The sequence below is a fragment of the Canis lupus genome, chromosome 11 (genome assembly GCF_011100685.1).
Source record: "Canis lupus familiaris isolate Mischka breed German Shepherd chromosome 11, alternate assembly UU_Cfam_GSD_1.0, whole genome shotgun sequence".
NCBI lineage: Eukaryota > Metazoa > Chordata > Mammalia > Carnivora > Canidae > Canis > Canis lupus.
Genome location: NC_049232.1, coordinates 70585058 through 70606650, shown reverse-complemented (window position 1 = coordinate 70606650; position 21593 = coordinate 70585058). Strand labels below are relative to the sequence as shown.

At 57.1% G+C, this 21593-nt stretch overlaps 1 protein-coding gene across 1 annotated transcript in view; it reads right to left on the bottom strand.

Annotated features, from left to right (window-relative positions):
- PAPPA (pappalysin 1) overlaps positions 1-21593 on the bottom strand; it is a 236708-nt gene that overhangs the window by 23510 nt on the left and 191605 nt on the right. The window contains 3 exon segments of the mRNA XM_038553223.1: positions 8508-8617; positions 13034-13181; positions 20935-21106. Of these exon segments, the coding sequence (XP_038409151.1) occupies positions 8508-8617; positions 13034-13181; positions 20935-21106 (430 nt within the window).

Here is a 21593-nt window from a genome sequence, read left to right as displayed (position 1 = left end):
CGAATAAGGGCTAAAGAAAAACAGAATTGGAGGATGAAGATGCGATCAGAAAGGCCCATCAGGCAATTTGTGGCCGATGTTTGATCCATGGGTGGAGCTGGGATCAGGGGGGGAAAGAGTAGATAGATGGGAGAATGGGGTAGCGCAGGGTTTCCCTAAGGAAACTGCAGGATCAGTGCGGGAGCTCACAGAGAAGGCAGGTACTTCGGAACCACCTTGGATCTAATGAATCCAAATCTCTGAGACCAGGGCCGGGGACTCCACCTTTTACAAACAAGGTTGCCAGATGATCCTGATACACATTACAGTTTGAGTGCAGTGGACCTGTCGCCATGCCATAAGGGCCCGCTCACAATTCCCTGCCATTGCCCTCACTTCCACACCCCTGTGACTTTGTTCCTGCTCTTCTCCTTCACTGAAATGCCCTTTCCCCAACTTGTCTCCTGGAGTCTCTTTAGTTATCCTTTAAATTGCTGCTTAAGACTGACTTCCTCTTTGGTGCCTTCCCCAAACCCCTTAGAGACAGCGTATAGGTTTGCATGTATGTATGTATTTATAGCCTCCTTTAATAATAATAATGATTACTATGATAATGACAACTAAAATATATTGAGTTCATTTGTGGTGCTAATTACTTTATGCATTATCTTATTTATTACTCGTTACCATGCAGTGAGGTGGGCATTAATCTTGGGTCCTAAGGAGAATAAATTCCCCAGGCTTCATAGCTGTTTAGTGAAGAAACCAGGATTTGAAACCAAGCACTCATTTTGGAAATTATTTAAGGCAGCTCATAACATAAAATTCAGTATGAGGATAATTCTTAAAGGAGTGTGTTGCGGGGGGGGGGGGATAAAATGAGGAAGGTAAATAGCATTAGGAACAGGGCTAACATGGTGATCCCAGAAACTCCTTTCTCTAGTCTGTCATAGATGCCTTACTTTCTATGCCAAAATTCCAATGATTTCTTTAAAAAATAGAATTAAAATAATCTGGAGGCAAATGCTTAGATTTGCAATGGGAAGTAAGTATGTCAGGGACCAGCATGGAGGTCTATATGATCAGCTCTTGCCCTCCTGGATGAGTGCCAGCTGATTAATTTTAATTAAGAAATGAACAGTCATATGGGCCAGAATATGGAAAATCATGTGACCGACCCAATTTCTGAAGGCAGACCTATATGGAAGCCCAACTGTAATTAGGTTTCTTGGTGAGCTTGGAACAAAGGGAATCCCTTGACTCCAAGGCTGGGCTAAGACTGGGTTGGTGCCTCTCTGCTGCATAGTATCTGTGGTTCGCCCTTGGATCATCCACACCTAGAATGGCAGCTGGCACCTGGAGGACGCCCATACCTGTTTTTGTTACAAATGAATAGCTAAATCTCAAAATAGAGATGATTTTATCAAAGGGCAATGTTATGTTTGCTTGTTTTCCGCTCTTCTAGAACATCAGAAGAGCCCTTACCAGGCCTAGCACAGTGTCTAGAGGCACAATTAAAGTCTTAGGACAAAGAGCCTAACCTGAAGATCTGACAAGCCTTGCCATGTGAAATCTGCTATGTAGCCCCCTCCTGCCCCTTTCTACCTTTCCCCAGTACACCTAGACAAGGTGAAATATGGGAAAGACCTTGGGCATGGGGTGTGTCAGATGTGGATGTAATTCAACTTGAAATTGCTTTGTAAATTCCTACTCTGAGGCCCAGTTCTCCTGTCTGTGAAATGGGCCCTGAAGGTCACATCAGGAGCTTGCCGTGATGATAACACTGAGATAAATGGTATGGGAACAGTTAACCTAGGACCTGGGTTTTAGTCATCTCTGTCCCTTCCGCGGGCCAGGCCTGGAGCACAGCAGATAAATACATGCCGACCAAATGAAGGAATTTGAGTAGCTCCAGTGCTTTCTTCTAGTTTAGCTACTTTGGTGCCCTCTGCTTCCCAGCTGCAGGGCCAGAAGTGGAGAGAATCACCTGCTTTCATTTCTGGGTCTGAAGGTCTGTCCCCAGCCCAAATCCAGGGATGCTGGAGGGCCACTTGGTAACGGCTCAGGAAGTAGAACAGAGTAGGCTTAGGATGCATGCGGGATCTGATGGCCATCCCTCCCCTTGCTTATTGAGAGCTAAGGTAATCAGTCTGTAAGAATGTCATGGTGTGGTTGTACCAGTTTGTCAGCTCAGGTTTACCTGATGTGAGTTCAGAAAAAGGACTTTTATCCTATCTGCATGAGGCTGTTTATCTTTCCAAGGCTTTTGGATTTTCCACTATTCCTTAGGGCTGCACGTCCTACCTGTCTTGCTACAGGGTCCCTCTGTATGTGAGAACTGGGAAGCAGGCAGGCAGCGAGAGCTGAAGGAAAAGCTGGGCTATTTACACTACAAACTTGGAGATCCCATATGGGGCCCCTCCAATGTCAGCCTTGTTCCGCCGGGTGCCAGTGAGACCTCTAGCCCAGTACGAGCGCTTCCAGACCAGGTTTTGTAAGACAGCTTTCATTTCCTGCCTTGGTGCACATAGGAAGAACTTATCGTCTGCAACGACCATCAGCATCACCAACACCCCCACTACCGTCCCCATCACCATCGTCACCACCACCATCATCAGCAACATGGCACTGCCACCAACCCTGTCATCGTCATCCTCATCCTCATCCACCCAAGCCCTGTACTCATTATCTATTTACTTCTCACCATAACTACGAGAGAGGTACTATTTTTGAGTGTGGTTTACACAAGAGGAAACAGACCACAGAGAAGTTAAACAACCTGCTCCAGGCCATACGCATCGGCAGTGACGTTCAGGACTTAAACCCCACAGCTGTCTGATTTCCAGGTGTATACTTTGAACCCAACCCTCTCCTTGAGGTTCTCCGAGCCCCCAAAACTGTAAATATAAAATGGTTTACTCTTTTGCCTAATGGGAAGACCAAGGTTCAGAAAGGTGGAGGGGCTTTGAGACAAAAGTAGGGTGGGCGGGCAGCAAGTCTCCAAGATGAATCCCAGGGAAGAGGGGTCCTAGGCAGCTGAACACATGTAACAAAGCATCTTAAGAGTCTCCCCATCCCGAGGTTCAGATTGGACACCCCTTCTGGTACCTTGTAAGATGAGCCCTCTTTTCTCCCTAATTCTTTCCTTGATTGATAGGACTTTCTGTGAGGGAATGAGATCGTCTAACCCCTGTTTGCCTTTCGTGATCTGCTATGGAGCTTCTGGCTGTCTTTGAAAGCCTAGGCATTTTCCACCCTGAATGCCTTGCTTTCGAAGAACACCTGCCATTTAGAAGTGTATGATCAGTGACTGAGTGAATGAACCAGTGACCAAATGAATGAGTGTATGAGAGTGTCCATGAGTGAATGAGAAACCCCTGGGTCCCAGGCACACCTGTCCAGCTCCGGGCTTCACGGCCAGGGCACCCAGGATCTCCCCTCTGTACACGGGGTAGACTGGACTTCACGTTCACTCACAACCCTTCTACCTCTGACTTTAGACTCTTGACAGGGTCTTCCACAGTGCTGCCTTCCCTTCAAGGGAGAAATTCTACATCCTTTGTCTACAAGTGTTGAGTCCTATGATTTGTAATAGGTAAGGTGGTCGCCCTGCAGGACAAAATGCAGGAGAACTAGCCCTGGGTTCAAACTCTGATTCAACTGCATTAGTTCTGTGGATTGGGCCGTGAAAACCCCTCAGAACTTCAGCTCCCTCACGTGTAAAGCGGTGACACTACCGATCTCCCTGGGGTACGGCGGAGGCAAAATGAGGCGGCATACGCGGAACTGCCTAACGGTGGCCACATGCTCAGAGATCTTCAATAAATGGCTACTTCCTTTTTCCTCCCTTAAGTACCTCCCTCCCTTTCTTTTTCTTCTCCTGTCTTTCCTCTCTCCTTGCATCCTCTTCCCAGAAGCCATTATCAAATCTAAGGTCTCAGCTGTCCAGAGGGATGATAAGCTTCTGAGGTTGTGAGCTGCATTGGCTATGATCGAGTTGCAGAGCAGACTAGAGGTGCTCCTTAGGAGCTGGTGACAGAGAGGCTGGGAGTCCACCTCATCCAAAGGTTGCAACCCAACAGCCTGCAGGCTACACAGCCCACAGAAACGTTCGCTGTGGCACACAATGTGCTTGACAGAAGTCAAAATTATGTGCCAGTATTTTTTTTTTAGAAATTTAGATATTTTATAAAGACTCCAGATTTCAAGAGAAAGTGGAGAATCTAGCCATACGAGGCACACATGTTCACACTGCCACATGTGCTAGAGCTGCCCCCTTGGGAAAGCAGGATGTGTTTTCCAGAGTTCACCACTGTCTCCACCATTCCCTGCGGTCTCTCCAGCTCTGAGCCCCAGGGACATTCCCATGTGTCCTTGAGTTTGTATTGTCTCGTTTATTAGATATGAGGAGGATTTCACTCTGCGTCCCTATTCCTCCAAAAGTGCGTGAGGGACTGGAAGCTTTCAAAGGAGAGAACTCTAAAATATAAGGAGATGCAGTGGATTTCCTGATGAAAGTAAAACTGAAAATTTCAGTACACTTGAAGCTAATATGATTTTATATGGCAATTGTACCTCAATTAAAAAAAGAATAAGCAAAGCCAGTAGAAGTTAGCTTGGTGGCACAGCCACCACCTGGCACAGGGAAGGGGCAACCTCTGCGGAGTCAGAGATCCCAACCAGTCATGGCTTCAGGAGTGGCCACAACCACAAACATTTATCAAATCGTACCCTTAAGGTCAGCATGTGCAGTGTATCTCCTTGAGAAGAGAATTTTAAGTCATTCCTTAAGGTGCGTAGTACGCACATGGGCGTTTGTTATATTTTCTTTAAGTCTGTGTGAAATATGTCTAGTACATGCTGCTCCTACTATTAATAATATGTCTGGGCATTTAATACCCGGGACGTGCCTGGCCTGCCTGATTCCCTCAGTGTTCAACGTTGCGACTCTTGATCTAGGCCTCGCTCATTCCATGGATGGGCAAACCGCGGCTTACAGGGGTGACGGGATTTGCCAAGGACAGCGAGCAAGAGGAGGCCGAGGCTTGCAGTAGAAATTCTACATGAATTCTACATGGTCACCTGACCCTGCAACTGCAAGGGTCTAGCGCACACCCTGCGCGCTTGGCAGGTCGGGCCTTCACCGAGGCCACTGTCGTGGTGCACCGATCGTACCTCGGGATCCCAGCGTTGCCCTCCCACTCACCTAAGTGGGCATCGTTCTCGTCATACAGGCCGATACGTGTCAAGTACCCGAGATAGAGGCTGTCGTGCGACAGGCGCCAGCCAGCTCCTGTGGGCTCGGGAGCGGCAGTGGCGCTTCCTTCCCAGCTTTGTGTGCAGGGAGGGCCACCTGCAAACCCAGACACCTGCCATGTGTGTGTGGGGGGGGGGGGGGCGGGGTGCTGGGGGTTATTTACACCACCGTAATGGGGCAATGCTACAGATCAGAGTTCTATAGGGCGGTGGCTGTCGGGGCGGGCGGAGGGTGGAGAGCCAGCTGCTAACTGTTTAGCAGCCCGGCCCTGGTAAGCGGTTGGTCAGCGGTTTGCCCTTATCCTCGTCACCCGCCCCGCGGACACCGCACGGGGAGCTGGGGAACCGGAGGCATTGGCCGGGCTGGGGGCTCCCTCCACTGCCCTTAGGCAAGGGGCTTCCCTTGCTGAGATCTCATTTCCTCCACTAGGAAAAGGGGAGCGAGTAAGAGCGACCTCACAGGGTGTGAGGAGGGGGCTGGGGGTGGGCAGAGGGGGCCTGAGCCTGAGCTGATTCAGGGCAGCCATCCAGGAAATGTCCTGGCCCCTGCGTCCTTCCCCGGGAACCCAGGTAAGGGCAGGTGGAGCAGAGCCTGGCTCCCACCCACCCATCGGCCTTGCGCTGGTCCGGGAGGCAGACTGTGGAGATGGGGGGTCCCAGGGGCCTGCCCTGCCCTCGGGGTGGGGCTGCTCTGGCCCAGAGGAAGGGGGGCCTTTCCCTGGCCCGGAGGAGGGGGATCCTGCCCTGGCCTGGAGGAGGGGGGGCCCTGCCCTGGCCTGGAGTGGGGGCCTACCCTGGCCTGGGGGGGCTGCCCTGGCCCAAGGGGGGAGCCTGCCCTGAGGGGTAGTGGGGGAGCTGCCCTGGACCAAGGGTGGGTAGGCTGTCCTGGCCTGTGGGGGGGCCTTCCCTGGCCCAGAAGGGGGTTGAGGGGGGGCCCTGCCCCGGCACAGAGGCCTGCCCTCACAGCTCTGTTCCTACCTTGCTCTCCCGCACGCGGGGCAAGGGTGCGGCGGAGGCCAGCTTCTCAGCCCTGTTCCTGGAAATCATCAATCTCTGCCCTTCACCCTCCTCCCCTTCTCTACCACATTTCTTGCCTCCTGGATAATGAGGCCTCGGGAGACCTCAGAGGTCTGAGCCTCGTTCGGGCGCTCTCCATAGGCCCCGCATCAATAAAGGCGGCGAGCGACCCGGGCGGGGCGGCGAGCGGCTGGTGGCGGGTGGGCGGCTTTCAAACCCCTGGATTTATTTCGCCCTGAATTATAACTGAACTCTGGTGCCCAGGGCGCCCCGAGGGAAGGGTGGGAATTCACCCCGGGGCACAGTAGAGGCCTGAGTGGAGCCGGACCAGGGGAACCGGGTCTGGATCCCAGGCAGAGAAGACCTGGGCTCCTGGGGTGGGAGGGAGCTCCTGGGTCTGCTCCGTGTGCCCGTGTGAGCCTCCTTCCCCTGTCCCCGAGCCTGTGGAAGTCGAGGGGGGGGGCTTAAGGGGGGAAGGGAAGGGAGGGGAGAGGAGGGGAGGGGAGGGGAGGGGAGGGGAGGGGAGGGGAGGGGAGGGGAGGGGGCGGCAGGGCTTGATCCTGGCTCTGAGGCCTGTGTGACCTGGGCCTGATGCCCTTCCCTCTTGGCTCCTCAGCATCTCCACCTGCACCATGAGGGGCTTGCGCTTGATCGCCAGCGTCCTCGAGATTCCCACATGGGGTCCTGCCCACTCCCGGGCCTGCGCAGCCCCGTGATGCTCCCCCGGGGCACCCGTGTGAGAACGGGTGTGGGGGCTCTGGGTGTGCCAGGGGGAAGGGCACGCAGGGGATGGAATGGATGGGAGCAGGAGGGGAGGTTAACAGGGAGAAGCCAGGGAGGCGGGAGGGGAAGGAGGAAGGGGGGGCGCCAGGTGGAACTTGGGCAGCTCTTGGGAGGGTGGAGAGACACATGGGGCAGGGAAAGACGTCCCTGATGGGACTAGTGCTGGAGAGGGGGCACCAGGTGGTGGGGGAGGAGGGGGGGAGGGGGGAGGAGTAGGGGGGAGGAGGGAGGAGGAAAAGGGCAGAGGAGGGAGGAAGGAGGGGTGGGCGCCAGGTGGAACTTAGTGATTGGCTCTTGGGAGGGTGGAGAGACACATGGGGTGGAGACAGACGTCCCACCCCCAGAGGGTACAAGCGCTGGAGACCAGGCACCGAGGCACCTCACCGGGTGGTGGGGGAGGAGGAGGAGGGAGGAGGAGGAGCAGGAGTGGGGCGCAGAGCAGAGCGGGGTCCGGGCCAGCACCAGCCCCCAGGCCGAGTGCTGAGTAAGGCCTCGCCATCACGCCCTCAGCTCCTCTGGGAAACCGTACACCTCGGATCGGGTTCTGCGCATCCGCACATCTGTGGCCGGAGGGCAGACGGCGGGCCCGGCCCGGGCAGAAAGGCCGCAATGGGGACACAGCTGAACACCCCTGCGGCCCGCCTCCCCCACTTCACCTTCTGCAGGAGGAGCCAGTGCCCAGAATGGGTGCATGAGGCCCGGCATCCGCGCTGGCCCTGAGGGCAAGAGTGGGCTCCCAAGTCCGCTCAAGGGCCACAGAGTGACCAGGTGACACCCAGGCGAGTGGGAGCGGCCGGCCCCAAAGGGGACCTGGGCAAGGACGGTGGCTGCCAGGAGGCGGAGCCCCCACGGCCTTGTGGCGGGCCCATGCCAGCGGGACCCTGGGAGCGCTGCACCCGCCCTCGGCCCGGGCTGGAGCCCCCACCCCGGGCGCCCCAGGGACTGCAGGCGCTGCCTCCACTCGCACGATTCCGAGGTCAGGACAACCCTGTGAGCTGCGTGCGGGCCGCGAACACAGTGGGGCTTCATCAATGGTGGTAGCGTCCCCGTTTCACGTGTTCATCACGTTCTCCCTAAACAAGTAACGCGCGGAGAAGCGGAGCAGAGATCGAGGCCCGGGACGCAGAAGGCCTTCCGAGGGCTCTGGGGAAGCCACGCTGCACCCTCCGTACGAGGACAGGCCGACACACATGGGCTCGTGACCCGACTGCGCTGTGTCCCTGGTGTCTCCGTATTCCCACCCCTAAGCCAAGGACCACCGTCCTCGTATTCCCAGGCTGTCCTCATGATGCCCGGACTGTAAAGGAAAGGTCCCCTGCACAGCCTGGCAGAGGGGAGCGGGCCACGCGGGCGGCGCCCACCCCACAGAACAGGTGCCACACGTCGACCACTGAACGTATGCAAGAGGGCCAGTGCAGGACCAGGGCACAGTGAGTGTCGAAGGGGGCACGGGGGACAGCGCCGTCACTCACCTCCACGCGTGTGGGGTTCAGCCAGTGGGGGATGTCCCGTACGGTCACGTTGACTGGCAGGATGATGGACTCGCTGTTGTGGTCCAGGCACGAGGTGACACACTCCGACCCTGCGGGGAAGCACAGCGTGAGGCCGCAGCTCAGCTCCCCTGGCCCTCGATGCCAGGGGCAGCTCTCCCGGGGTGGGCCCCGGTGGCCCCGGTCCCCAGGGGAGCTGGCGATCCCGGCCGTGAAGACAGCTGATAGGCGTGAACTCCCCGCAGGGCAGCCTCCCCGGCGTTCTCCTCTCCAGTGCAGTCTGCACCCGCGGCCACCTTCACCCTGCACCTGTTCGCCACACCTCTCCGCTGCCTGAGGACAATCCCAAGGCTCCCCAGGAGCGAGACAAAGTGTGATCCCCCTAGCCTGGCATCCGTGGGCTCCCGTGGGCTCCCCAATCTCATCTCCCATCAAGCATCTTCATGCGTCGGGTGGTCCGGCCGGGTTGCCCTAGGTTTCCCATCTGAGTCCCACAACCCCGTGCCTCTACGTTTCTGCTCCCACTCGCCCCTTCCCCTGAATCACCCCCATCTGCCTTCTCAAGGCCAAAGCCTATCCGTTTTTCAGGGCCGGATTCACATCCTCCCAAGGCGCCCGCCCTGATTTTTGTGCCCGAGTGAGAGAGGTGTTTGGCGTTGACGAGTCTCTCGGGGCCGACCTTAGCCCTCCCTGTGCCCGGCTTTCCGCCGTTACGGTGATGCCCTAGAGGGACAGGGATCAGGGGGCTCTTCTGGGAGCCCAGCCCGGTGCCTGACACCCAGGCCCCCTGCATGTGAGCTCGGCAATGCAGCCCAGTCTCTTAGCCCTCCCTCTCCGCTTGCACAGGACTCGCACACGTGCCTCCCTGCGCCTTCACACCCTTCCTGCTCTTCTTCAACTCATGCACTAAGAAGCCCCCCCTGCCCCCAGCTGTAGCACCAGGGCCACCCTTGAACACTAAGGTCACAGCACACAGCAGCTCTACTCTATTAGCCATTCTAAGGGCTCCCTTCCAGGGTCGTGTGTGCATGTGTGAGGTCTGTGTGCGTCCACCCCCTTGCGCGCACGCACACATGTATGTCGGCATCTCCTGGGGCCCTGCTTGCTGCCGCCTTGTCATCCTCTTCAGTCTGAGAGACTCACCAGGACCGAAGAGGGGATGACCTAGGACAGCGTTTAAAACCTCTTCACTTTAAACACAGGGACACCGAGCCCAGAAGGGGCACCGGCCCACCTGGCCGTGCGGGTGGTTTCCATAGGTCGCGCGTTCTCCCGAAGGTGCGGCGCTGCCTGGCAGGTTGTCATCGCACCCATTTCTCAGGTTAGAGGAGTGCGCAGAGCTCCGGCTATGAGCGAGCAGGCGATTAGAAGCCCGTGAGTGAGAACCCACGTCCCTCTGCCTTCCGGACCCAGCAGTAAGTACAGTGGAGCCCAAGAGGGGAAAGGGAAAGGAAGGGAGAGGAGACACAAGAAATGAGGGTGGTGTGGGGGGCGGATGGGAAAACACCAGCAGGTTGAGCGACAGGAACAAGGGAGGGAGGTCACTAAGCAGCTGGAGAAGCTCAGGGCTGCGCATGTGTCATGAGATCAGCTCTAAAGGGTTTTTAGGGAGCAAGAAGCAAGGCTGTGATGATAAAATTCTCCTCTTCTGCAAAAGCAAGAGGCAGCCTTGGAGGAAAAGAAGACAAAGGCCATCTTCTCCCAAGAGCGGGGACAAAGGGGAAAATATGGTCAACACGGGAGGCCATGCCTACCCCAGGCAGCAGCCCTGTCTCCCCTTCCCGTCCCTGCAGCTCCCTCCCCTGTGCTCTCCCCACCTCCCCACCCCCAGGGCTGGGCCTTTAGAACCAGGCTGCTATGTTGTGATATATGAGCCCGAACTGGCATCATTACAGAGGGTGATCTCACCAGGCCCCTGCCTCTCCTTCCTCAGGAGGAGGAGGGAGGGTGGCAGCCTGGGTGGCAGGAGCAACTTTCTGAGGCCCCTAACTGCCACAGGAGCTGGCCTGTGCTGCCTGGGGAGGGGCCCACAGGGGGCCGCCCTGGGGGGCTCCAGCATGTGTCCTCCAGCCCCCAAGCCCACAGGAAGGGACGCACACACTGATGATAAGGCCTTGGATTAGATCCCCCGCTTAGTGAGGTGGGCTCTCCCCGGGGAGGGGCCCAGCCTGGGATCAGATCTGGGGGGGGGGGTCCCGGGAGGAGAGGAAGGGGAGGGCCCCGGAGATCAGCAGGTGCAACCTGCTTTCCCTCCTTCCCAGTGGTTGTCTCCCAGCGTCCCACACTGCCTGTGCCCTCTTAGCTCCCCCACATGCCCCCCCAGCCACCCCGGGACCCCGGGGACCCATATTCATCAAAGGGGCATCTGCATGGCAATGGGGACAGCGGGACAGGGAAGGCCATTCAGGTTCCCGTGTCGCAGTGACTTCTTTCCCTGTCTGCTTGACCCTGAAAAAGCTCAGTGGGCAAAGGAATGCTCCTGCCACCCGTCCGCCTGCCTCAGGCCGGGCGAGCGGAGGGCCAGGCCGTGTGCGGCTGTGACGCGTGCGGGCGGTGCAGGTACAGGGTGGCCCCAGGGCATATTTGTGTGCATGCGTGTGAGCCCTGTTTGCCTTCTGTGCCTCTCTCCGTGTACGTAATATGCTTCGGAGCATGAGACGTGTCTGTGCTCGTGACATGCGTGTGATATCACACGTGTGTGCGCGCGGTGTGCAGCTCCGTGTGTGTTGGGTGGTGGGTTTGTGCAGACTCTCCCTCTCCTGCGTGCCCGCCGGGCATGAGTTTATGATGTGTGTGTTTGGATATCTGTGTGGTTGTTAAACATTTGTGCTTGTGTTTATTTTTGCACGTGTGAACATATCTGAATGTGCCATGGATCTAGACACACAGGAAATCTCTTTTTATAAGGTTTTTTTTTTTTTTTAAATAGAAGTAATTTAAGCAACATTCCCCCCCACCCCCCGCAGGGCCACTTAATGCCAGTCATGAGTGTCACTGAATACTCATTAGTGTATATCCTGACCGACCTGGAGGTAGGAACCTCGTCACCGACATAGAAGTGTCTAGAGCCACCCCACAGGAATGACGGAGGGAAGGCCGCGGAGGCCTCGGGGTGGAGCGCCCAGCGTGACCAGCTGCTGCGCCTACGGCCCCAACCCCCTAAAATGCCTGTATTGACAGACCCCACAAGGTAGCCGCCTCTCTGCAGCATCCCGGCTGGGGTCCTCTGGATCGGTGGCTCTGTGGGAACGTAAAGGACCTTCTGAATCCTCGGAGAGAGCAAACCATTCCCCCGGAGGTGCGCTCACCTGGGGCAGGTGCTCTGGACGACGTGTAGGAGTGCGCAGTCCTACCCTAGGCTCCATGTTTCCATCTCTGAAAAGGGGTGGCCAGGCCCCACACGCTCCCCCCACCCCACCCCACCCCAGGCCTCGCTTCAGGACAAGAAGTGACAGCTCCCGCTTTGCTGGGTGCAGAACGGGTTGGCTCTGTGCGACTGGGAGTGAGTGTGCACATGATAACCTCCTGCTCCAGACATCCCTGGTGATTATCCCATAAATCACACCGGCCATGAGAAAGAACATCCAATTCCCTGGGCTTTTCATCATGGTCAATTAGGGACTCGGCCCCAGAGGTCAGCATCGCCGCCCTCAACTGAGGTCACACTCAATGCACACCCAGTTCCCCAGAAAGCCTCAGAGCCTGTGATTAATGCATCTGTCCAGACGCCTGGTCCCAACCAGGCAAATCCCTGGCACCAAACCGCAGGTTGTCTCCCCTCACTGTGAGCACTTTGTGAGCCAGCCGCTCGCCACACAAACAGTATTCTGAACGCGCTATTTATCCTCTCAGTTGGAGGCAACCGAGGTGCCAGGCAGGGAAAGATCTCCGGCTTCGGAGTAAGAGAGACGTCCGGGTTTGGGGCTCGTTCTGTTACCCCGTCAGCGCTCAGTGTCCTCATCCGTGAGAGCTCACTGAGCAGGTAAGAGCCAACGCCTCTGCCGTGCTCCGTGCTCCCTGCAGGGCCGGACCCCCAGGAGGTGCTCACCAACGCGGGGTGCTATGCAAAATTTAGGATTAACAAAGGCAGCTACGCCCCACCCCTCCTGCTTTCCGAAACACGATGTGTGCTTTCACATCTCCCTCCCTGGGCACCACGGGGCTCCTTGACGGATGGCCATTTCCTGCCCCACAAGCTCTTTCCCATCCCTACATGAGCACCCCTCGTCCTGGGAGCTCCTGTGTCCCCCGACACCGTGGCCGGCTTTTCTGTACTCCCGCATGACCCTCGGCACTCACCGACCGGCACTTCTCCAACATTCGTGCCCTTAGGTCTCTTTCTGGGAGCACAGGACCTGGCCTCCCATCAGGACCTGGTCTCTCTCATCTCTGCTTCCCTCATTCAGGGCCTCAAGGGCTACAGGTGCTCAGCTGCCCAGAGAGGCACTGGCCCCAGGTTCCCAGCAGGACCCGTCCCTCCCACGGCCACCCTCGCGCGCCCACTGTACCTATGGCGTAGCCTTCCGGGCACTGCAACTTGAGGTTGCTGTTGAGCTGGTCCGGGGCCGAGCACTGGCCTTGCATCTCCTGGCACAGGTGGAAGGAGCCGCTCCAAGTGCCATCCTTCCGGCAGTGGATGATGTTGCTCCCGCGTCCCTGAGCACCAGAGAAGAACAGTCAGGACGACCGAGAGGGAGCGCCACCCTCCACATAGCAAAACCCCTCGAAATAAAAGAGGAAGCAGTTCCTCATCTCCCCAGAGCCCCAGAAGTGCTCCAGAAACAATTTCTTCACCACGGTAGGCACCCGATCGCCCTAAAATAGAGGCACTGCTAACATCTCTGCTTGACAGATGGGGAAACTGAGGACGCAGCACGGGAAGAAACTTGTTCGAAGCTCCCCAGGGAGCCTAACTCCCATGTTTCCTGAATTGTAGCTCTGAACTCTTTCAGAGATCTCCATCCAAAGGGTTTGTTTTGTAGAATGGGCACCACGCAGTTTCTTGGCCTCCTGAAGGTGGTGGGCGCCTGCGGCTTCGCAAGCAGGGTCCTTCCTCTGCGTCCCCCTTTCAAAGCCTGCGACTGTAACGGGAGGTCCAGCTCTGTGGGTATTTCAGAACGGCCCCTGAACCCAAGCACTCCCTTCTTAGTGCCCAGTCGGTGCCCAGCTCCGTGGGGTCCAAAGGGAGAGCGAGAAAGACAGGCACGTGAGAGGCAGCCACGTCCGTGCCACTGTGCTCGGGGCAGCACCGCAGGGACCCGGGGACAGGGATGGGTTGTGCGGGGCCAGCAGGGGAGGAGGCCCTGTAGAGGAGCCATATATGGAAAAGAGTTTTCACGGTTGCGTAGAATCATAGGCAGAAAAGGGCTAGGAAGACCTTCTGGAAGGCCAAAGGGGACGTGCGAGTGCAAGGAAGTGCAGCAAGCAGCAGAGAGCTCCCGGGTAGGGCGGATGCCGCTGCGGCCTTCGGTGTCAGCGGATGGAGTTCGGGCTCTGCGCCCTGAGGATGGAGAAGCACGGGGGGCGTCTGGGCCGCGGCTCCTCCAGCGTAGAACAAGCTGTGTATCCTCTCCCTCTCTCAAGCTTTTGATAAGAAGAGAAACTCTAAGTGAGGCCGGAGGAGCTGAGCGTGCCGCACCGGTGCAAAACTCCACGCCTCAGCTGAGCTTCCACGCACAGTCCCGCCTCCAGCATCCTCACGGCCTGAACTCTGGCGCATCCTCCATGTCTTTGCTCCCTGCAGCATCGCCGCGAACCTGGGACTTTGGTTTAAATCGTCTGCACCCTCCAATGCGCCCCGTGCCATCTCCCTGGGCCGTGCCTCTGCCCCCGTGCCCCTTCGGGCTGCTGCGCTTCCCTCCCCGCCCGAACGCATTGTGTGGCACGGGCCGCCCTGTCCTAAGGCCGCTCTGACGGTGCAGAGCCTACTGCCGTGAGGTCTCTGACACGCGCTGCCTTTTTATCATCCATTCCCTGCCCAGAGGATGAACTCCTCGGGGCCCAAGACGGTGCCCCACTCACCCCTGCCTCGGGGCCTTCCCACTGCACGTGACATGTCCTGACCACTCGGCAGAGATTTCTGCTCACTCGAGAATGATGTGCTTCACAGAGGATGGGGTGAATAGGCAGAGAGTTACGGGGTGACTTTGTTCCATAAGCAAGGACACCAGTGAACTTGCAGGGGAGGGAATAAATGGACCAGCGAGCCCGCGACGACATGGGTGCATGAGGCGAATGGGGGACTCCGTGAATGGGTGCCCGCCGGGGGAAATGAATCCACTCTCCGAAAGGGCTGATGCAGGCCGAAGCTCCCCTGTCTGAGAAAACAGCTGCAGGGAGACAGGATTCAGAAGAGAAGGGGGTGGGGGGCTCTCTCGGCCTCTCGTGGACCTTTCCAACTGCAGTGGAAGCCTCTGTGGCCACGGGACAAGGGTGGCCCATCCCAGGCATGCAGCTGTGGGACGTCTCGCAGAGTCCACCCCCAGAGGTCAGAGGTCCCGTGTGAGCTCAGGGAGGGGTTAGGCAGCTTCATGCGGCTTCAGAGAACCGGCTCTCCCTCCCAGAGCCCCAGGCCCCGGGCCCCATGATTCTGTGGGGCCCTCGGGGGAGTAGGAAATTGACCCCAATTTCCTGGAGCCTTGGCCTGGGCCTATGATGCATTTGGCCTCCAGCCCCCGAAGGGCTGCAGACCTCAGCAGTACGTGGGCCAGAGCTGGCAGGGGACCTCGGTTTGCAGCAGAGAACGTATCAGAACTAGCTGGAATCTGCTCAGGGAATTTCAGCGCGGAGAAATCCACCGTACAAGGCTCCACCGAAGAGGACGGGAGCACAGAGGCGCTGGCCTTGCTGCCTCCAGCCTCCCTCCCTCCTGCCCAGTTCATCAGGCACTTTCCGCTGCTGAGTAAATCTGCTTTTAAAAGCTGTGGCATCCTTCAGCGAAGACGCCTCGGCCTTCCGAGCAAGGCCCGCCGCGGGGGCTGGCTCTCCAGGATAACACGTCTGTCCCCCTCTCTCGCTCCGTCTAGTCTCAGGGTTAGCTCGTCTCTCCTGTACGTGTTCCTTGCTTCCCACCTGCACACCCTTGCCCTTGCTGTGCCCTCTGCACAGCAGACTTCCCAGAGCCCTTCCGGATTTCCAAACTCTCCTCCAGGACTAGATCTCGGTGCCCTCAGGGCTCGCCTCCCAGCCAGTATGGAGCCTCAGGATTAACCACTGATGATAAGTCTCGTGTGACCACGGAGGACCTGACATTGAAGATGCAACCTGAGAGACCCGAAGACCCGCGGGCAAGGCGCCCGCCGGGTACGCTTGGCTCTGATCGCACAGTTCTGCACACCGGGGTGAGCTCTCTTCCAAGAGGGCTGAGCATCCCTCAGCAAAACACCGTGCTCTCCGCGCCTGTGACTCCGTCTGTAAAAAACCACGAGGGCTCTCTCAAGCTCTCATCAGTCACACAGGCCCACCGAGCGTGAAAGGCACATAATCATCGTGTTATCAAATACCCATCACGCGCCAAGGGTTTTACAGGCATTTAGAGATCCTTTTAGTGACACAGTAGAGTAGAAATTATATCCGTGTTACAGATTCAGGAACTGAGGCTCAGCCAGGAAGCGAAGAAGCGAGTTTTGAAACGGTGCTGGTGCCCCGGTTGGGAGCGCGGCCCCACGCGCCGCCACGGAGATTCGAACGCCGGCCCCGCACCTTCCGCGTGGGCTGTGACGACTCTGCTGTGGCCGCACAAAGGGCACCTCTGCGGTCCCCACGGAAGGCCTGGGCGCACTACGGATCCCCGTGCGCTCTTCACGTCCCGCTCCCGCAGAGCCGCCGCAAATCCCTGCTAAGGGTGTCACTTGGTCCACAAGCACCTTTAGCCCGTGGCTCCGCTGCCGCAGGCATCTCCCACGGGCCGTGCTCCCCTAAGCACCTACAAATCCGCCACCCTTCCCCGTGTTCCTCCCGTGGAACCAGCCCGAGGAATCTATCATCGGGCAGCTCAGGAGCATCGGAGCGGTATTAAAGATGCCGGACTCTGGGGAACAGCCGCAGGGATGTGGAAGGGGAGCTGGGGGGCGGGTGGGGTGACCCGGGGATGGCACTGAGGACGGCACCTGATGGGAGGAGCACTGGGCGCTACCCTAGGTGTTGGCAAACTGAGTTTAAATTTTTAAAAAATGGGCAAAAAAATAATAAATTAATTAAAAAAAAAAAAAAAAAAAAAAACATGGGCAGCCTGGGTGGCTCAGCGGTTTAGCGCCGCCTTCAGCCCAGGGAGTGATCCTGGATACCCAGGATCGAGTCCCGCATTGGGCTCCCTGCATGGAGCCTGCTTCTCCCTCTGCCTGTGTCTCTGCCTCTGTCTCTCTGTGTCTCTCATGAACAAATAAATAATTTAAAAAATAAAATAAATTTTAAAAATATGTAAAAAATGAATTAATTAGAAGAAAATAAATAAAAATGAATCAACGAACAAGTAAATGTTGGGACAATGAGCACTTCTCCCCGGCTGTCTGGGGACGGAGTTCCTGCCCTGGGCCACTGGCCTGCCCTGGGAATGCTTGGGGCGCCGTAGGAAGAGCAGGGCTCCGAGCCCGTCAACACCACCCACTCATTACCATGGGCAACAACTTAGCCTCAAGACCTCTTCCCTGACAGGGTGGGGTGGGGAGTGGGGGGTGGAGGGACGTTGGTTTCTTTTCCAAAGGTCTGTTGTTGTCAAAATGAGACAAAGTCCGGGACACCTGTGTGGTCACCTGGCCACACTCAGAAGCTAAGAAGCCGTTGCCACCGAGGTTCTCGGGCTTGGTTTCTAGAACTGAGAGCACTAGACAGTCACGAGCTGCCCAGTGTGGTGGCTGCTGCATTAGCGCGGCTCTTGGCGTTTACATTTGAACCACCTGAGATTAAAGAGAGCGTAAACCTTGGTGGCTGGGTCGCTCCAGCCACGTGCCCAGCTCCCCAGGGCCCATGTGGCCGGTGGCCGCCACACGTTGGGGTGACGCTCACCACAGCACAGAGTTCTACCGGGTGTTACTAGTCTCGAGAGGCCGTACGCTGTACAGGTTTATTTGTGCCATAAATCGGGTATCCCCGTGGTTCATACCACTCTCCCCACCCCACACCATGGCTTCATGCAGGATGGATGGCCCCCTTCTCCGATATTCTGGGGCTAGCCGCCCGCAGACGGGTAACATTGAAGCCACTGCCTTTGTTTCTAGATTCCACGGGAGCCCACATGGAGCATCGGGGATCCTCTCCGCTAGAAGTGACCTTAAAGGGAGGCTGGCTAGCTCATCTGTGCCTTCCCCAGGGCTGCCGTGTACGGCGGCACAGGTTGTAAACTGCACAATTTCAAGGGAGTACTCACAGGCGTGCTGTACTCTCATGACCTCATTTAATCCTGACAAACCAGGAGGCATAAAACCAGGTTTTATGTGCACCCCGCCCCCAGGAGACAACTGATGCGTCAAGGGGTAAACAACTTGCCCGAGTCCCGAGTCCTCCCACTGGGAAGCGGTGAAGTCAGGATTCGAACTCAGGGTCCAAATCCAGCATCACGCTGGCTCCTCAGGAACAAATGAACCGGAGTTTCATTTGTCAGTTTGCTTTTAGTGGCGGTGGGAGGGAGGACACGAACTTCCCCTACACTAGTCCCTGTCCTCTGCTGCCAGGATCTGGAACTTGTTTGGGAAGCAGAGACTTCCAGCTCCATACAAGCTGTTGAATTCAAGATGCTCTGGGCCGTAGGTTTCTGCTGTGTTTACAGGCAGCAAGAGGGGATCTGAGGTGAATACTAGATTTGGCTCTCAGGGCGCTGGTCTGAGGGTAGAGGAAATTCATTTTCGGCACAAACTAGAAACGTCAATCGTATTAGGAGCCCATTTGGCACACGTCCCCTCATTCTTTGAGCCGACGAGCAATACCCTGCTCCTCTGCATCTAGCCTCCCCGCCGGTTGCCAAACAGAACTGCTTGCGTCGTCTGATAAATTTACATTTTCCTCTCCTTTAAATACAAACTGGCCATGAAAGGTACTTGGCAGGCCCCAGGCAGACTGGGTTTCAGTTTGATAACATGACCGCGGCCAGAATAGTATTTGGCTCAGCAGTTCGGGTAACTGCTAGCAACAGTTTTATGTAAGGGAGGGGGAAGGAAGTCCATCAGCCTGCGTGAGGCCACGGTGATCTCCGGCCTCTGCTTGTCCCGGCACTGACTGCTCTCCCCGGGCGGCAAGGGCGGGAGCGATGTGGGTTCGCAGACATCCCAGAGGGTACACGACGGGGGGTTTTCCGGGGGCATCCATGGGGTTCTGTCCGTCTGCAGTTGGGCAGGGGGTGGGGATCCGGATTCTAATTCTGATGCAGGCAGCACCAGCTGCGTCACCTTGGGTGCTTGGGTGACTTCTCCGGGTGTGAATTTTCCTCATGTGGAAGAGGAGGAAACCGTCCTGGCTGGTCCCCGCGGCTCTCAGGGCGGGACAGCCCCCGAGCACCTACCTGGGGCCTGGCACTGTCCCAAGTGCTGAAAACCCAGGGATGATGAAAGAGGTGGTCACGCACGTCACAGCCGGGAGAAGGGGGAGCCTGGGGTGAATCACCGCGCAGTGTGGCCAGTGCTGGGGGACCCAAGGAAGGGGTACGGCGCCCCAGCGTGGGAGGGGCTTCGAGAAAGAGTTCCGAAAACTGATGGCTGCTAGAGGGAAGGGGGGTGGTGGGATGGGTAAACAGGTGAAGGGGAGCAGGAGGTACGGGCCTCCAGTTATGGAGGGAGTAGGTCACAGGGATAAGAGGGACAGCACCGGGCAGCCTGGGTGGCCCAGCGGTTGAGCACCTGCCTTCAGCCCGGGGCCTGATCCTGGAGTCCTGGGATCGAGTCCCACATCAGGCTCCCCACATGGAGCCTGCTTCTGCCTGTGTCTCTGCCTCTCTCTCTCTCTCTCTCTCTCTCTCTCTTTCTCTCATGAATAAATAAAATTTAAAAAAAAAGGGACAGCATGGGGAATATGGTCTATGGTAGTGGGATAGCGCCGCATGGTGACAGATGGCAGCGACATGTGTGGCGAGCACAGCATGACGTATGCACTTGTCAAATCCCCGTGCTGTGCACCTGCAGTGAATCGCGCGTCGACCATCCTTCAATAAAAAAGGGGATTCCTGGAAAAATGGGCACCTGGGCTGGCCCAGAAGGACGATTAGGAGTGAGGCAGCTGATAAGGGGAGAGGAGCGCAGTGCAGAGGTGAGGGGGGTGCAATGGCGCTGGAGGCCTTGAATCCACCCTGAGGAGTCAGGGGTTCATCCTCCAGGGGATGGGGGCACTGGTTCACGAGGGGCTTTGGGTAGGGGAATTGTGATGAGGTGTACGCTCTGAACAAATCACCCGGGCTGAAACGTAGAGAATGCGCTGGGGGTGTAAAAGCAGGGAGATGATCAGAAGGCTGTGTGCGGCTCAGGGAAGAGACGGTGGTGGCTGAGTGAGGGTGGGGGCGCCGGGAGCAGGCGAGAACAGCTCCAGGAGGTGTCCTGGGGGCAGGATGGGTAGGATGCAGTGATGGTTGGCAGGTGAGGGGCAGGTGAGAGGGGCTGAGGATGGTGGTATCCCCGATCTGGCACTCGGGGGGAGCACTAATAAAGATGGGGGAGGACTGGCTGCAGGTGACGCCAGCACTGGGGCCCAGCCAGCCAAACTCCAGCCGCACCTGGCCAAGGGTCCTCGCACACCCTTGAAATACAGGGCTCAGCCTATCGACCCAAAATGGCTGGTGGAGCTAAGGCTCCTATGGAGTGAGCTGGCTTCCCACTTCCCTTTTCCATTCTGGATTCCCTACCTGCCTTCGAAGGAGTGAGAGACTTTCACTGACTCCGTCAGCAGGAAGGGGCGGGAGTGGCGGCCTTCGTCTGTTACAAGGGGGTGGAGATAACACCCAAACCCTGCCGGCCCCTCCGGGTCTCCCTTTCCTCCCTGGTGTTCTCCACACCGTCCACTTCTAATCAGAAGGTGGTCCCCCTTCTTCACGCAGGCAGAGCCAACGGGTGTCTTGTGTTTTTTAATGCTTTGAGGACGAACATGAGTGATGGTGGCGGGCAGTTGGCCAAACCACCCTGGTCCCTCCTCTCAGAGTGACTCAACTGTGATTGTTTCCATGCCATGGGATTCCACAACATGCTTCCCTTCGCGAGGGTTCGAACCCCAAACATCTTGCAAAGCTCAGGACCTCTGAGCCAAAATACGGTGTTGAGAGAGGAAACCCAGGCGCAGGGCGATCAGCAAAGGAGACGACCAGAACCTCTACTGCATGGGTGACACTGCCGAACCTGCAGTCTCCTGGCGGATGCTGTTCTTCAGATACAGGCGGGCCTCGGTCAGCAGGTAGGAGGGGGCCCGAAGCACCGACCTCCAGTTCAGGGAGTCTTACCTGGGCAGCGTCGCTGTCTTCACACTTGATTCTACACTCGCTGTTGAACTGGAAGCCATTCGTGCACTGGTAAAGCCCATGGAATTTCGGCGGAGGCGGGTCACAAGTCACGGGGACACAAGCCCCCTCCTGCCAGCTGCCGTCTTGGGTACACTGAGTCTTGAAGGCCCGTCTTTACGGAAGAGATAAAAGAAGAGATGTCTCAAGGATCAGATGGCCAGGCTCATGCCCCATCCCAACACCCACGTTTCTCGGGAGCCAGCCAGCCTCTCGTCTCCCTTTCTCACTCCTGGTCCCCTACCTGCCCTACTGGTTGGGAGGGGGCACATGTAGGGATTCAAGAAAATTCATTGAGTTGGGGCAAGTGGTGGCTTCAGACATTCTCTCAGTTACACATGGATTGAAATAAAATTCCAGCCCTGCAAGCTCTAGTCCCCTCCCTACCTTCTAGACTGTTCGGGGAGGGGGGGGCGCATGAGTACAGTGATGATATTAACACCTGCCATTCATTGAACAACAACTACATGCCAGGCACTTTGCAAACACTTTACACACACATCCTCCTTTATTCTTCACAGTAATACCAGACAGTAACTGGTACCATCACCCCCATCCTACTGTTGAAAAGTAGAGGCCTAGAGACGTGAAGTCACTTGCCT